The 13,173-nt window shown below is 47.0% G+C and overlaps 1 protein-coding gene across 1 annotated transcript in view; it reads left to right on the top strand.

Moving 5' to 3' along the window:
- The first annotated feature begins 1,752 nt into the window (after nucleotides 1-1,752).
- Nucleotides 1,753-13,173, top strand: part of TMEM213 (transmembrane protein 213) — a 122,380-nt gene continuing 110,959 nt past the window's right edge. Inside the window, exon 1 of the mRNA XM_086952956.1 lies at nucleotides 1,753-1,899. Within this exon, the coding sequence (XP_086809082.1) occupies nucleotides 1,839-1,899 (61 nt within the window). The 5' untranslated portion in view covers nucleotides 1,753-1,838. The remainder of the gene's footprint in view (nucleotides 1,900-13,173) is intronic.

The following is a 13,173-nucleotide window of genomic DNA, read 5'->3' as shown; positions in this document are numbered from 1 at the left end:
ACCTCATAGCTCGAGTGGGAGGAGACACAAGCGTCCGCTAGGCGAGACTGGCTAGTTGTAGCACTGCTAGCCATCATGCTACTAGTGCTCGCAGTAGACTCCTCTTTCAGTTTTCCCGATTTTAGAGGCATATGATTGTTTTTAGATGGTCCTCGGGCTTTCCTCTTTTTGGACGGTGGTTCAACGATAGTAGCATAACTAGGCTTCTGACCATTGGTAATAACCAAAGTGGAATTAGGGAGACTTTCCGAATTTCCTAGGTTAGGGGAGGGGGGAAATCGTACGACTGCTGTGGTGTAGAAGGGGGGCAAACCATTATGCTGGTCGATAGCTTCGATGGAGACTGATTCACTGCGCGAGGGGAGTGGAGAAGTACCAAGGGTACAGGTGGAAACTACTGATTTGAGCAATAACCTACGTTCAGTGAGCTGTAAATCGTGCATTAACACTGATTCTGCCCTGGAGAGGAACGCGCTGAGTGTCCCCACAACCCCCGCACCCACTGTTGCTTTGCGTTTATTCATGATGTCCTAACACCACGGCTAGACTTACCCTTCAACCCACACAGCCTAACAAACTAAGACGTAAGAGACCTGGCCCAGCCTGGCCTCCGGTCCCCCGACAGTCACAGACGGGCCCGCCCTTGGCCCGGGCTTGGACCGGACACGCCAGCGTGCGTCACGCGCTGCGTTTTTAAAGCGCCTCCTGCCGCTTCCTACTGGCGCGAGTGGCCGGGCACAACTGAGGTATTGCTGGGACATGTAGTCCCCTTCAACAAGGCAGGATTAGCAGCGGGAGCAGCAAATGCAGGCGTTGCGGTCTCCTCTGACGGTTAAGGAACAGGATGCAGCTGTACAAGTTAGGTGAGAGCTCTAGCGGCACTGCATTAAAAAAAGGATCTATCTTTCTACAACACTCTTTATGTTCAATCCAGAACCCCACACTCTGTGCCAACCAAACTCCTGTGCTATCCAAAAATGTAGATGGCCCTGATTGGAGGCAAATCCTTCACCTTTCTAATTGTGCTGGACTAGAACTATCTCCCTCTTGAGCTATGGTGTAACTCCAGTCTTTTGGAAAAACACTCAAAACTGCCTTATTTCCACATTAGTGAAGTCTGCACCTCTCTTTTGGACATCTCTTAGTGCCAGAATCAGAACGACCGGTTAGCAAATCATTTTCATTCATCCAATTCAATAGAACAATAACCAAGTTTAATTCATTTAAATTACATTTGAACTTCATGTAATCTGCTTAAAAGCAATTTAATATATATTTACGTATATTCTGAGGACTATTAATGCTATTTTAACCATGTTACTGATATCTAAACGAGGTAAGTAACTTTTTGAAAAGCAGCTTCATCGATGTCAGATAAATAATGGCCCATTGATATTACTTCCTATGACGCCGCTTCATGTGAGGTTAAATCTTATGCAAATTATAGGGGCCTCGCAAGTTCCTTTTCTGCTTGGGGCCCCACATACCCTAGGACGGGCCCTGGGGAGAGTGCTCCATTGACCCCCCTAGGAAGGTGCTCTCTTTTTGCCACAACAGCTGCCCCCCCCCCCCCCCCCCCCACCTCCCGCGCAGGTCATGCTGTGAGAGGAATGTTTTCACAACCCGTGCCATGGCCAGCCACACATCAGTCACCACAGTCCGCCTGGCACGTCTCCCCGTGCAGTGTTTACTCAACAGCTCCAGGGCTCTCCTGCCAGCTTCGGCGGGATCTAGTTGGTGCCACCTCCGAGCACGTGTCATTGGACTCCCCTTCAGGCCCAGTGGTGAGGAGCAGCGGCGCTGCACAGTCCGGCCTGACTTCACTCCAAGCTCCCAGCATGAAGAGCCCCCTCCTGCTCCTGCTGTGCCTGGCCGCCCTCTGCGCCCACCGCTCCACAGGTAAGAGAGGACTTCCGGGTCAGAGGGAATGAGCCGCCACGGCATCACTGGTGAACAACGTCATATTCATAGAATGCAAACGTGCGCTGTTTTCATATTTAGAAGTATTTTCATTTGTATAGCGCTTTCTAGCCTATTTCGGGGAGCTGAAGCGCATTATGGGAAGGACACGAACACGATGCTGTAAGTGGGGAGCGCTTGGTTGGAAGGGTGTGCTCTACTACTACTGTGCGCCAATGGGGAAAATGACGTCTGACGGAGGGTGCGTGCACAATAACTGCCTCACTTATATATTTATATATATACAATTCTGCAAACGGAATCGTCCTTACCCAGTGCAGGAAAGGCAATATGAGACGGTCGCCTAGGGCGCCACCCTTATGTCACATCCCCCAATATACTCCCTTACACTTCTGTTCCCCTCCAGCACTTGAAAAGTAAACTTAAGATGACATATTGCTATAGGAACATCAACATTATCCCAACATTCTCTTTTCCTCCCTTCCCTTCTTTCTCCTTGACTCTTCCCTCATGTGTTTTGAAGCAGCCTGAGGATATCCCCTCAGCACTCTCCCTAGTTTGCTCTATGCTTTTTCCCTCGTCCCTGTTCCCCTTCTTATTTCTGTCCTCTCATAGTGCTATGAAGCAGCCTCAGGTTGCCGTAAGAGCTATACCAGCAGCTACCATGTCATATGTAACGATGAGGCCGCGAGCGGGTACCACGAACATACCTCGTTTTCAGCACTTTAATCTGTGTCCAATCATCACATAAGAGTCACTCTTGTGTTCGCTGCCCAGGTGGAGGGGCCAGCCCGTCAGTGGCACAGTGACATTAGAACACGTCTCAAAAGTGGCCCTCACATACAGCTACATTTGTATGAAATGGCACAATTTGACACTGGTTTTCAAGCAGCACATTAGAGTGGTGATACCACTCGTGCCTGCACGCTTCAATAGTGAGTTATGACATGTGCACACAGATTTGAGGAATGGTAAGTGTGTACTCCATAGAAATTCACATCAGTTTTTCAGGATTAGTATCCGTTCTTTCAAAATTGCAGTATAAAGGACAGAACTATTTTTGATTGCAGTGAAGTGTCTTTATTATTTTTCATAGAACAAGGACAGCCGACACGTGTTTCGCCCCCTCTTGGCGATTTGCGCCGGGGCTTTCTCAAGGCTTTCTCAAGGCTAGTTTGGCTTTTATGACGTAAATAATTTTAGTTTCCAAATTATTTCAATATCCAAAATATGATAAATATAGTTCTTCAGGAACAAGCATTCTTTTGTAAGGCTGATGCCCTCTGCTCCTAGTGCTCCGTCGACATGGCAGTTCTCGGGTTGAATCCCAGCAGTGATGTGAATTTCTATGGAGTACACACTTACCATTCCTCAAACCTGTCTTTTTACTTGAAGCCCAAGAGGTCCAGAGCTTCGAGTGTGTCTCCATTCACCTACCAACACAGCTTATTTAAGCGTTGTTCAAGCCTTGAAATCCTTGGACCTTTTGCTACCTTACTTACATGTGCACACAGACCCTTCACTTCTGCACACACAAGAAAACAACGGGAGGGAACATTCCTGGTGACCGGGATCATTGGTTATTACCCGTCTCGCAGTGTCGACATCCGAAGGCTGAATGGATGAATGAAGCCCCGAGATCGGATGCTCAGATCTGTGGAACCGTTGTTTAGCTGCGAGATCTCTCCAGTTGTAGAGATCAAGTTTGACTTTTCTGTACTATTTAACATTGTTCCATATTATAGATCACCGAATCTTGCATTATGCGGAGTTAGAATGGGTTGTGTTAGGCTGTTTTCCATTATGATATGCAACAATGAGGTATCCTATTTGCATAGTGCCCATATTAGGAGCCTACATACATTCCGAAAGCCCCAGCATGCCACGCATGTGTTTGTGTGTATTGGTCTGAGGCCCCCCTCCTTGTTGTCTGGTGTGAGTAGACCATAGTGCCGATGTCGGCAACACTCCCCCTGCCAAGAGGTAATGGCTACAGCACACAATGCATCCGAATAAATCACGCAAGACACGCTTTGGTGGAAAACAAGTTGCTGCAGGTTTATTTCATAATTGAAATATGCCAACGTGGTGGGTTAACCTACGGGCGATCCAAGGGCGTGCAGTGGTGAGTAACCTAAGCTGCCGTCCCACCCCCACCTGACGAGCCAAACAGCACCATGGGCCAACCCATTTGGTGCAACCATTTTGCTTGGGTAGATTTCCCTCAATTACCACAGACCAACAGTCCAGCATTATTACTCACGCCTTTTTAGGCGCGGAGCGTCACCCAGACAAGCCCCCAGTTGCTCAGGTTTGCAATCTCCCGGGGAACTAACGGGGTGCCGGATGTTCACTTCCCAGGGTCCTGCCATAAACACTCCTAGAGGTTTGGCCTCGAGCACCCCTGATGTGCTCTCTGAGAGGGAACCCTCATGTACCAAACTGCCTCTGGATCGCCCTGGAACTCTACCAAAGCCATAAAGGTGGCAACCGTGACATCCAGCCCCCACCACCAAGTCAGGCTTACCTCTCACATGCAGCCTGCAGGTACCAGTGCCTCTTGCAGGTCCAAGAGGAACCTGCCCATACCGGCCTCTGACAGGTGTACACCATCCTTATCGAAATACACGCGGTGCTTGCATTGATCAGGCCATGCCTTAGGAAGCCAAAACCTTTCCGATCGGTCAACATGTGCATGGCGCTATTTACCCTCCTGCGAGAATGTTCAATGGCCTCCCCAGACCTGGCTCCGTGCCATACCCGATGCAGGATTATCTCTGATACCACAACTCACATTTATCCCATGAATTTGCTGATCTCACCCAGGGTGGACTTTCTATCTTTTATTAGAGTGCCGCGCTCCAAGTAGGTGAGACCATTGCCCCCAAGGTGAATTGCCAAAACGTGAGGTGGGGATCCTCCCCTGCAGTCTCTGCTGCAGCCTGGACATCAAACTGCACCAATGCATGCCAGGGAAGCCCAGCCATGCCATCCGAGGGTGGGTGAAACTGTGCTTCCAGCTCCTGGTCTCTATCTTGCCACCCTAGCGACGAATGAGTGGCCCATCACCCACACCTTGAACGCTAGCAAAATAAAGAAATGCTAATTTGTGCACTCCGTTTTAATTTGTAGCACCACATCGTAAACACTCTGGGCATTGCGCCTTGCAGTTGCAATAATCACCAAACCTTAGTTCTAATGACATGGCGATAAGAAACCACATTTATCACACATTGCTCAATAATTACATCAATGCCCTTTGGTTGCCATGCCCAACCCTTCATGCTAACTTGCCCCTCATGGTCGAATGAAGCGCCTGTAACAGTTTGAGTCCCACGTGCCCAGCTTTTTGATGCCATCGGGAGGGAGCCCCACCTTGTAGGCTGTTGTGACAGGCAGCGGGGGACAAGGAGGGCAGCACCTGTGTGGGGTAGGTATAAATACCTGGCCCCAGCCCGCCAGCGCCGGACATGACGCGGGGTGCTTGTCCGAGTTCAGCTTCAGTCGGCTGTTCCTCATCCAGGCGGCGATTGCCTTCATTCCTTCGTGGAGGGTGGTTTTGGCAGTATGGGGGTCCTTGGTGAGCGAGAGGATCAGCTGGGTGTCGTCGGCCTAGGAGATGATGTTTAGGTCATGCTGTCAGGCGACGTGTGCGAGTAGACGTTGAACAACGTTGGGCTGAGAGATGAGCCTTGGGGTACGCCGCAGATGATCTCGGGGACTTTGGAGCGGAAGGGGGGGAGGCGGACACTCTGGGTTCTCCCGGAGAGGAAAGAGGTGGTCCAGTCCAGGGCCTTCTCTTGGATTCCTGCATTGTGGAGGCGTGCTCTAAGTGTGCGGTGGCAGACTGTGTCGAAAGCGGCTCACAGGTCCAGGAGGATGAGGGCCACGGTTTCTCCGTTGTCGAGCATGTTCCTGATGTCGTCGGTGGCGGCGATGAGGGGAGTTTACGCTGTGGTTGCTGCGGAACCCTGACTGGGATGGGTCCAGGATGTTGTTCTCTTGAAGGAAGCTGGTCAGTTGCATGTTGACAGCCTTTTCGATGACCTTCGCCGGAAACGGGAGCAGGGAGATGGGTCAGACGTTCTTGAGGTCCTTGGGGTCTGCCTTGGGTTTCTTTAGTAGGGCGTTGATCTCTGCGTGCTTCCAGCTCTCCGGGAAGATCGCTGTCTGGAAGGAGATGTTGATGGATCATATTTAATTGAACAAATAGAGGACAGGGTAGCTCAGTGGCGGGTTACGCCTGCTGCTGAGTCCCATGTGTAATCTGAAAGTCTTACCTTAGTGTCACTCCAGGTTTGCTCAGCCTTTCATCTTTCTGAGATTAATGAAAACAAGCAGCACCAAGTTGGCCAATAGTAACACATCTCTTACCTACACACCATTCACTGTGTACTGGAATGACAGTGAGATCACACTTCTTTATTGAATGTCCTTCATGTATGTGTCAGAAAGGGGTGTATCCTTCCTCTAGGCATCTGGGGCACATGCTTTTTTTTTTTAAACCACCAGATATTTAAAACCCTTTGGGTCCTGGGGAGGGGCTCAGAAGGGCAAAAGAAAAGGGCAGTGCCCTACTCAGGGAAACAGAGCAGGTTGTCAGAAGGACACACAACCTTCCGACCATGGGCCAGGTACGGAACACTCCAGATCTGTTTCTATTAATGCCTCTCTACGCCCCCACCCCCCAAACGAACTAGCCTAATCACACCCCCTGGGCCCAAGGCAAAAGGAACAGCCCTACCGATAAGGAAGGCCTGCTAGGCCTAAAAAACGAGAGACACCACCACAGCTGACGCAGTCTAGGCAGACGGCTGTAGTCCATTTCCTGTCACCAGCAGCGGTTGAGAGGCCCGCTGGCCTCGCCTGGGTAGTGTCTGTTCAGTCTTTCTCTGGTTCCTCCGAAGCTTCTCGTGTGCTTTTGTGATGCTCTACATGCGTTAGACTCTAGGGTGAGTACTGGAGACAGATCTCTTTTGAAGGCAGAGATTGTCTTTTGCAATGTCCTGCTCTTTTGTTCCTTTCAGGGATTACCCTTGTCGGGTTGATAGGTGGCATGGGACAAAGAGAGACAGCGGCCTCCTTATAAGTGCAGGTGTACACTTTGATAACTTCCTGTTATTTTAATCTCCAAGAGTTCTTGCTTCTAAACGGCTGAAGGGAGTAAAAAGAGAAGAATTATCTCTAATCTCTGCCCACGTTCTGGGTCTCTCCTTTATTTATCTTTTATACAGAGGGTCTAATACCTGCAGGTTGCTACCGGGCTGCTCTTTACTCTATTAAGCACTTTCACACATTTAAAAAAAATGTACCACTCCAAGATGGGTACTGGTCATCTTAGTACAGTAAATTAAAAGTAAACAAAAAATGGCTGCTGCAGAGTTATGACATGTATGAGGAGTGATGCATGCACACATATATGCCATTATGTTGGGAGTGGCTAAAATAAAAGTAAACAAAAAAATGACCACCGAAGAATCCCAATGCTCTTAAGCATTGGCAACAACTACATTTTTAGTTTTGCTAATGCTGTCCAGCATCAGCAACAAGCACTGACAAATCCAATAGGTCAGCTATAGTATTTCGAAGGTGCAAACTGCTGGTTTTGCAGAATGCTTGTTTTTTCAGTCATTTATTCACAAACTTTTAGACATGGATGAATTTCAATTTCCTTAAAATTAGAATCGCTTCCAAAATGTGAGGCATGTCATTTTATGATTTCCTCTGAACTTGTGTTATGGTTATATTGTGATGTTTTATGCTATGGTTCACTGCTTTCTGGAATTGTGTTAAGTTAATTATTCCTAGTTTGCCTTATGTTATGATAGGTTATGTTATATTAAGTTATGGTGTACTAAATGATATTTTATCTTCTGCATAATTTGACTGCTGGGTAGGATGGCTTATGCCAAGATGTACTGCCTTAGGTTATGTTCTGGATGTTATGCAAGGGTTTATCAGCTTAGTTCACATCATGGATGCTAGGCTGTGTAAAAGGAGTGTTAGTTGTAGGTACTTTAATGGAGGCCAGATTAAGTAAACTTTTGCTACTTTAGGTTATACTATAAAGGTTCACAGCGGGGTATTGCTAGCTTATATTAGCTCTGAAGACTAGGTTGTGCTAAAGTAGGTTTTGCTACTTTAAGCTGTTATGCAGGTTATGCTGTTGTCAAGTTTTAGTAATGCTATGCAGGAGAGTTTGGGTTGAGAAAAATACTGCTGGTTTAGATTACCCCTGTCTGCAAGGTTGTGTTAGGCTAGGGTTTGCTAGCCGAGTTTATATAATGCATGCTAGTCTGGTTAGGTTTTACTATTTGAGGTGATGTTATGCAGGTTAGGTTAATTTAGGTTATTTCATGCCGGTTAAGCTATGCTTGCTATTTTGGGTATTATTATGAAAACCTGTTTGTCTAAGACTAGAGTTGACTAGTTAAGGTTCTGTTATGCAGGATAGGCTTGGTTAGGATAAATTGAGCTACCTCATGTAACATTTGCAGGTTAGGTTAAGTTTTGGTACTTTAGGATTTGTTATGCGCACTAGATCTGGTTAGGGTTTGCTAGTCTGGTGGGCTTACCTTATGGAGCGTAGACTCATTTTTCTTATTTGATTTTATGTCACGGGTTAGGTTGGTGCAGCGTCATTTTAAGCAGTGCACTGTTGCACTACTCTGAGTGTCACTAAAATGTGAGCGTCTCTAGATTTGTGGTGGTGAATGTGAAGTATAGGTAGGTTGGGCACTAAAGGCGTGTGGTGGTGGGGCAGGATTGGGAGCAGGATCTTGTAGAGACTCAATGCTGGGGCACTTCGTGTTTTTATTCTTTGTATTGATCTTTAAACTACCTCACAAAAAAAGATAAACATTTCCTGTACACACCAGCCCATTTGCATCCTCTATACAGTATTACAAAAGAAGTGTTAAATAGAAAATGGTTTGCCTTGCTCACAGGCTTTCTTCCAGTCAGAATCTGTGCAGGGGTCTGGGCGCACCTGTGCTCTCCCTTCTCATGCGTGTTTGGGTTCCACGTTCCTGTCCTGCGTTAGTGCCAAGTACAGGTTCTAAGTTAAGCTCTTAATTAATAAATTAAGCTAAATTCAGTGTTCTTCACCATATATTTGTTTTTGGAGGCTTTTCTGGGACTGTGGTCTTCCAGATTTCTCGAACAGTATGCGCCAGTCTGCTGTACTGAATAAATTAACCAGATCCCCCCTGAAGGTCTCACGTGCTGGATTCAACCGTCCGGAATCTATTTCTCCTGTCTTGCGCCTCCTGAAAGACCTTTAAAAGTCTGCCTATAACTAGCCCTGGCGTTATTTGGAACGGGGTCAACAGGGATGCTGTCCATAACTAGCAAGAACCAAGGATAGAGCTTTAAGGATAAGAGGAGGGACCTGAGTCAGGGGTTCACACAAGAAGGAGAAGGAGCACCCCAAAACTTGAATGTTTGTTTGCAGAAGATTTTGCTTAAAGACTCATTTGACGTTGGGCAGCACAGGCTGCAGTGAACTCCTGGGCACTGCCTGTAACTGGGCCAATGCACTGTGCAGAAAGAAAGCACTGGAACTAAGCAAGGCTATCAGTTGATGCACAGAGCTGGACGCTATGCTGTACCCTATCCCACCACATAGCGCCCATTATTCGTCTATTTGGAGAGGGGAGAGCAGGCTTCATTCCCAGTAACACTACGGCCTTCAGCCGAGACTGCTAACAAGATTATATCATTCTCAATACTTCTTTTCCCACCCCTTCTGCGATCTGTGGCGCTCTCTCTCGCACTGGAGTTTCTTCCCTAACCCCCTCCGTGGTGCACTCAGTCTTGTGTGCTGCTGCCCCATGCTTTCTTGCTCGTGTGCTTCTACTCCAGACCCTCCATGCGCCAGGCTGGTCTGTGTCCCCGTTTCATGAACTTCTCTCCCAGCCCTTCTTGTTGCTCCCCTCATCCGAGTTTTTTCAGCCCCTCCTGGCCCTGCATGTTGCTTCCACCCCTCTCCTGTACACTCCATGTTGCTTCCCCTACCTCTCCCCGTCTTCTGGATTGCTTCTGCCCCCCCCCCACCTTATGCCCTATGTTGCTTGTTTCTGTCCCACTGCCCTCTGTGTTGCAATCCCCCACCCCACTTTAAAGAAAAAAACAAGCATTGGCATAGCCAAAAGGTCTCACCTTTGGGACCTTATAAGTGTTTAGCCATGCAATAGGTAATGTTGTCGAAGTAAGGATATTATGCTGCATCTCTAAATACTTATAAGGTCCAAAAGCCGAGACCTATTGCCTATGTTTATTGATATTTAGAAAGGCTTTTTCTTAGTGCTGTCTTTGTTTTTTACGTATAAATTACGATAAGAGATTGCCTAAATGTGGGAACTATTTGTGACACGCTATGCCAGTATTTATGGATAAAACTTCAATATTGCATTTTCTTTGTTGCCCATCATAATTTTTTATTTATTTGTGAGTGCATGTACATGTATGTTCCTGTGAATTTTTGTGTGCTTTTTAAATATTTATTTCAACCAAAAATGATAGGGTGCGGGAGTTAATGCCCGCTTTTTATATCTATGTATTTAAAACGATTGTCACTTATGCGCCTAGAAACCAGCAGCGGCAGCATGAACGTACAGCTGCCAGCAGGGGGCGGGGGGGAGAGAGAGAGCGAAAGGGAAAGAGAGGGAAAGAGTGAGAAAGAGAGAGAAGGGGAGAGAGAGAACGAAAGAGGGGGAGAGAAAGAGCGAGATAGAGATAGCGGGAGAGACAGAGAGAAAGAAAGAGAGAGAAAGCGCGAGGGAGAGAGAGAGAGCCCGGGAGTGCTGCGTGCGTGCGCAGGCAGTCTGCTCATTTTCAAGCACTGCACTCGTGCTTGTGGTGCGCTCCTGCTCGTTCCCGTAAGGTGGATGCCTCCACAAGCACAAGTGTGTGCTTGAAAATGACCAGACCGACGGCTAAAGGTCTTCCTATGTTGCGCATGAGCGCTGCATAGGCGAGACCTGAAAAAAAGATAAAGAATGGGAAGACAAAAGGCTTGTGCAAATTAAACCTTGGTCCGCCTGCCCTGACACTTAAGTGTGCTTCTTCTTAGGTTGGTTTCATGTGATTATTAGGAAGATGTTTATTTGTTATTTGGGAAAGTGGCATCACTCACAGTGCAGGAGATCCAATGGCTGAAGTGGGCTGACACATTACCTTATAATGTATGGCGTAATGGGTGGAAGCAAAATATGAATGACATTTTAACATACCACTTGATCAAGGCGGTTGACCCAAATCCCCTTGACGCATGGATATATGTATGTATTTGATACCAATGACTTTTTTTGGATTAAATGAGGATGAAGACGCAGCTAAATCTCTCAGAAGGCCACACCTAAAAATACCTTTGATATACTCGTTTACATCTGTGTGCATTGACCTAGTCATGTAATTTTCCCTGCGAGTTTCTCTAGAGATTTCTATACTCTGTCAGCCAAGAGTCATATTTTGCTCAACCTCCATTATTATGTGTTAAGGTAAATTGGCGATACCACCATAAAACACAATAGGACACAATGGTACTTTGACAAGACGTAACACCACTGCGAGAATAGATCACTGAGTGATGTCAAAGACGCTTAAGGAGCACACAGCTGAGCGACCAACTCACAGGTGCTCCACAGCGCGTGCAAGTATTTTATGTGCAACGCACACACCGAATTGAAATGTGAGCAAAGGCAGCCCATGGTCCTGAAAGCATTGCGCCTGGAGCCACCCTGCGTTTGATTTTCAGAGCAGTCGACCCTTGGCTCGGGCCCCAGGCCATTCTGCGTGGAATTTCTTCTGTGTAACTTTATTTGTCATTTTCTTACCCGGCCTGATATGTGGCTGCAAACGTTCGAGGAGCAAAGGAGAGACTTAAAATCAATGGGCATTATATCAGTTCTCTGTCATCACTGGAAAAAGGCTGTGACATTCAAGAAGTCAGAGGTTCGACGTTCTATGTGCGCAATTAAACATGCCTCATTAGAGACGAACTTATGTTATATAGTTAGTGTACTATACTATTTTGGGGGAAGAGGGCTAGAAAAACCAAAGCAAACGGAAAGTATACAGAGATGTAAATAGAAACTAAATAAAAGAAAAGAGCTTGAGAAAAAAGAGTGGAGAAAAACAGGTGTGGAAAAGAAAGAGAAGAATCAAAGAGAGAAAGGGAGAGCGAGTGCCCAGGAGAGCTGCGTGCGTGAGCGTGCAGTCTGCTGTTTTTTTAAGCACATACTTGTGCTTGTGGCGCGCTCCCGCAAGGGGGATGCCGCCACAAACCCGAGTATGTGCTTCGAAAAAGAGCAGAAAGCTAGCTAAAGGTCCTCCTATGCAGCGCATGTGCTCTGTGTAGGGGAGACCTAAAAATCCTGTTTCGCTACGTTTTTATTTACAAATCTCCCATGGATTAGAACATAAAAAGAATCTTAAAAACTTTTTGTAGTTGCGCGCATGCATGGCGCACGTGCCTATGACGCCGCCAGGTGCGTTATAGACTTTACTTTCCCTTAACCATGCTCCACAGTGGGGGTGTTTACAGAATTGCTAAAAACAATTGGCAGACAGTCCAACTCTCACTAGTGCCATCGACCACCGAGTGTCACACAACCTCAGCTCTCATCACACGAGTGAGGAGTTGATATCACACCTTGTGCACACAATTTGATGAACTCCCAGCAGAGTAGGTTTCCAGCTACTTGGCTGAAGGATTTGTCTACGCTGATGTCTATTAGGAGGTGTGAATCCAATCCTCCCCAGGTGAATTTTGAAGTGCCTTCTTGACCCCGCCCCCTCCTCACACAGAGAGAATTTTTAGTAAATTGGCAAGTCTGACTTGGCAAAGCTTATAGTCCCAAAAGCGAGACCTACTGGTTTGTAAGTGGACTATAGAAGGTTGGTGACGTGCGGTGGACCACGAGGAGTGAGCACCAAAATTTATCAATCATATTTTTTCAAAATTCACAAATCGACTAGTGCGCCGATGTTCTAAGCCCTCACCGCTGGTGCTGGACAAATAGTGGTTTGTAAGCGCTTGATTTCCAAATGGCAATCAACAGCAGTAATTTGTGAAGGTAGGAAACAAAAAACCCTTTTCGGGTTTCACACAAAAGAATGCGGCTACCCTTTGCTGGCATCCCTAAATCTTCTTTCAATCGCATCCCCGCAACTAAACTGTCAAATGTGGAGTCCAGATGAAGAGGAGTTTGAATGTTATCCCTCTCCACTGAAATCAGGGCACAAGTCCTA

Source organism: Lissotriton vulgaris, chromosome 1_2, assembly GCF_964263255.1.
Source record: "Lissotriton vulgaris chromosome 1_2, aLisVul1.2, whole genome shotgun sequence".
In the NCBI taxonomy this organism is placed as follows: Eukaryota; Metazoa; Chordata; class Amphibia; order Caudata; family Salamandridae; genus Lissotriton; species Lissotriton vulgaris.
This window is presented reverse-complemented; position numbering and strand designations above follow the sequence as displayed.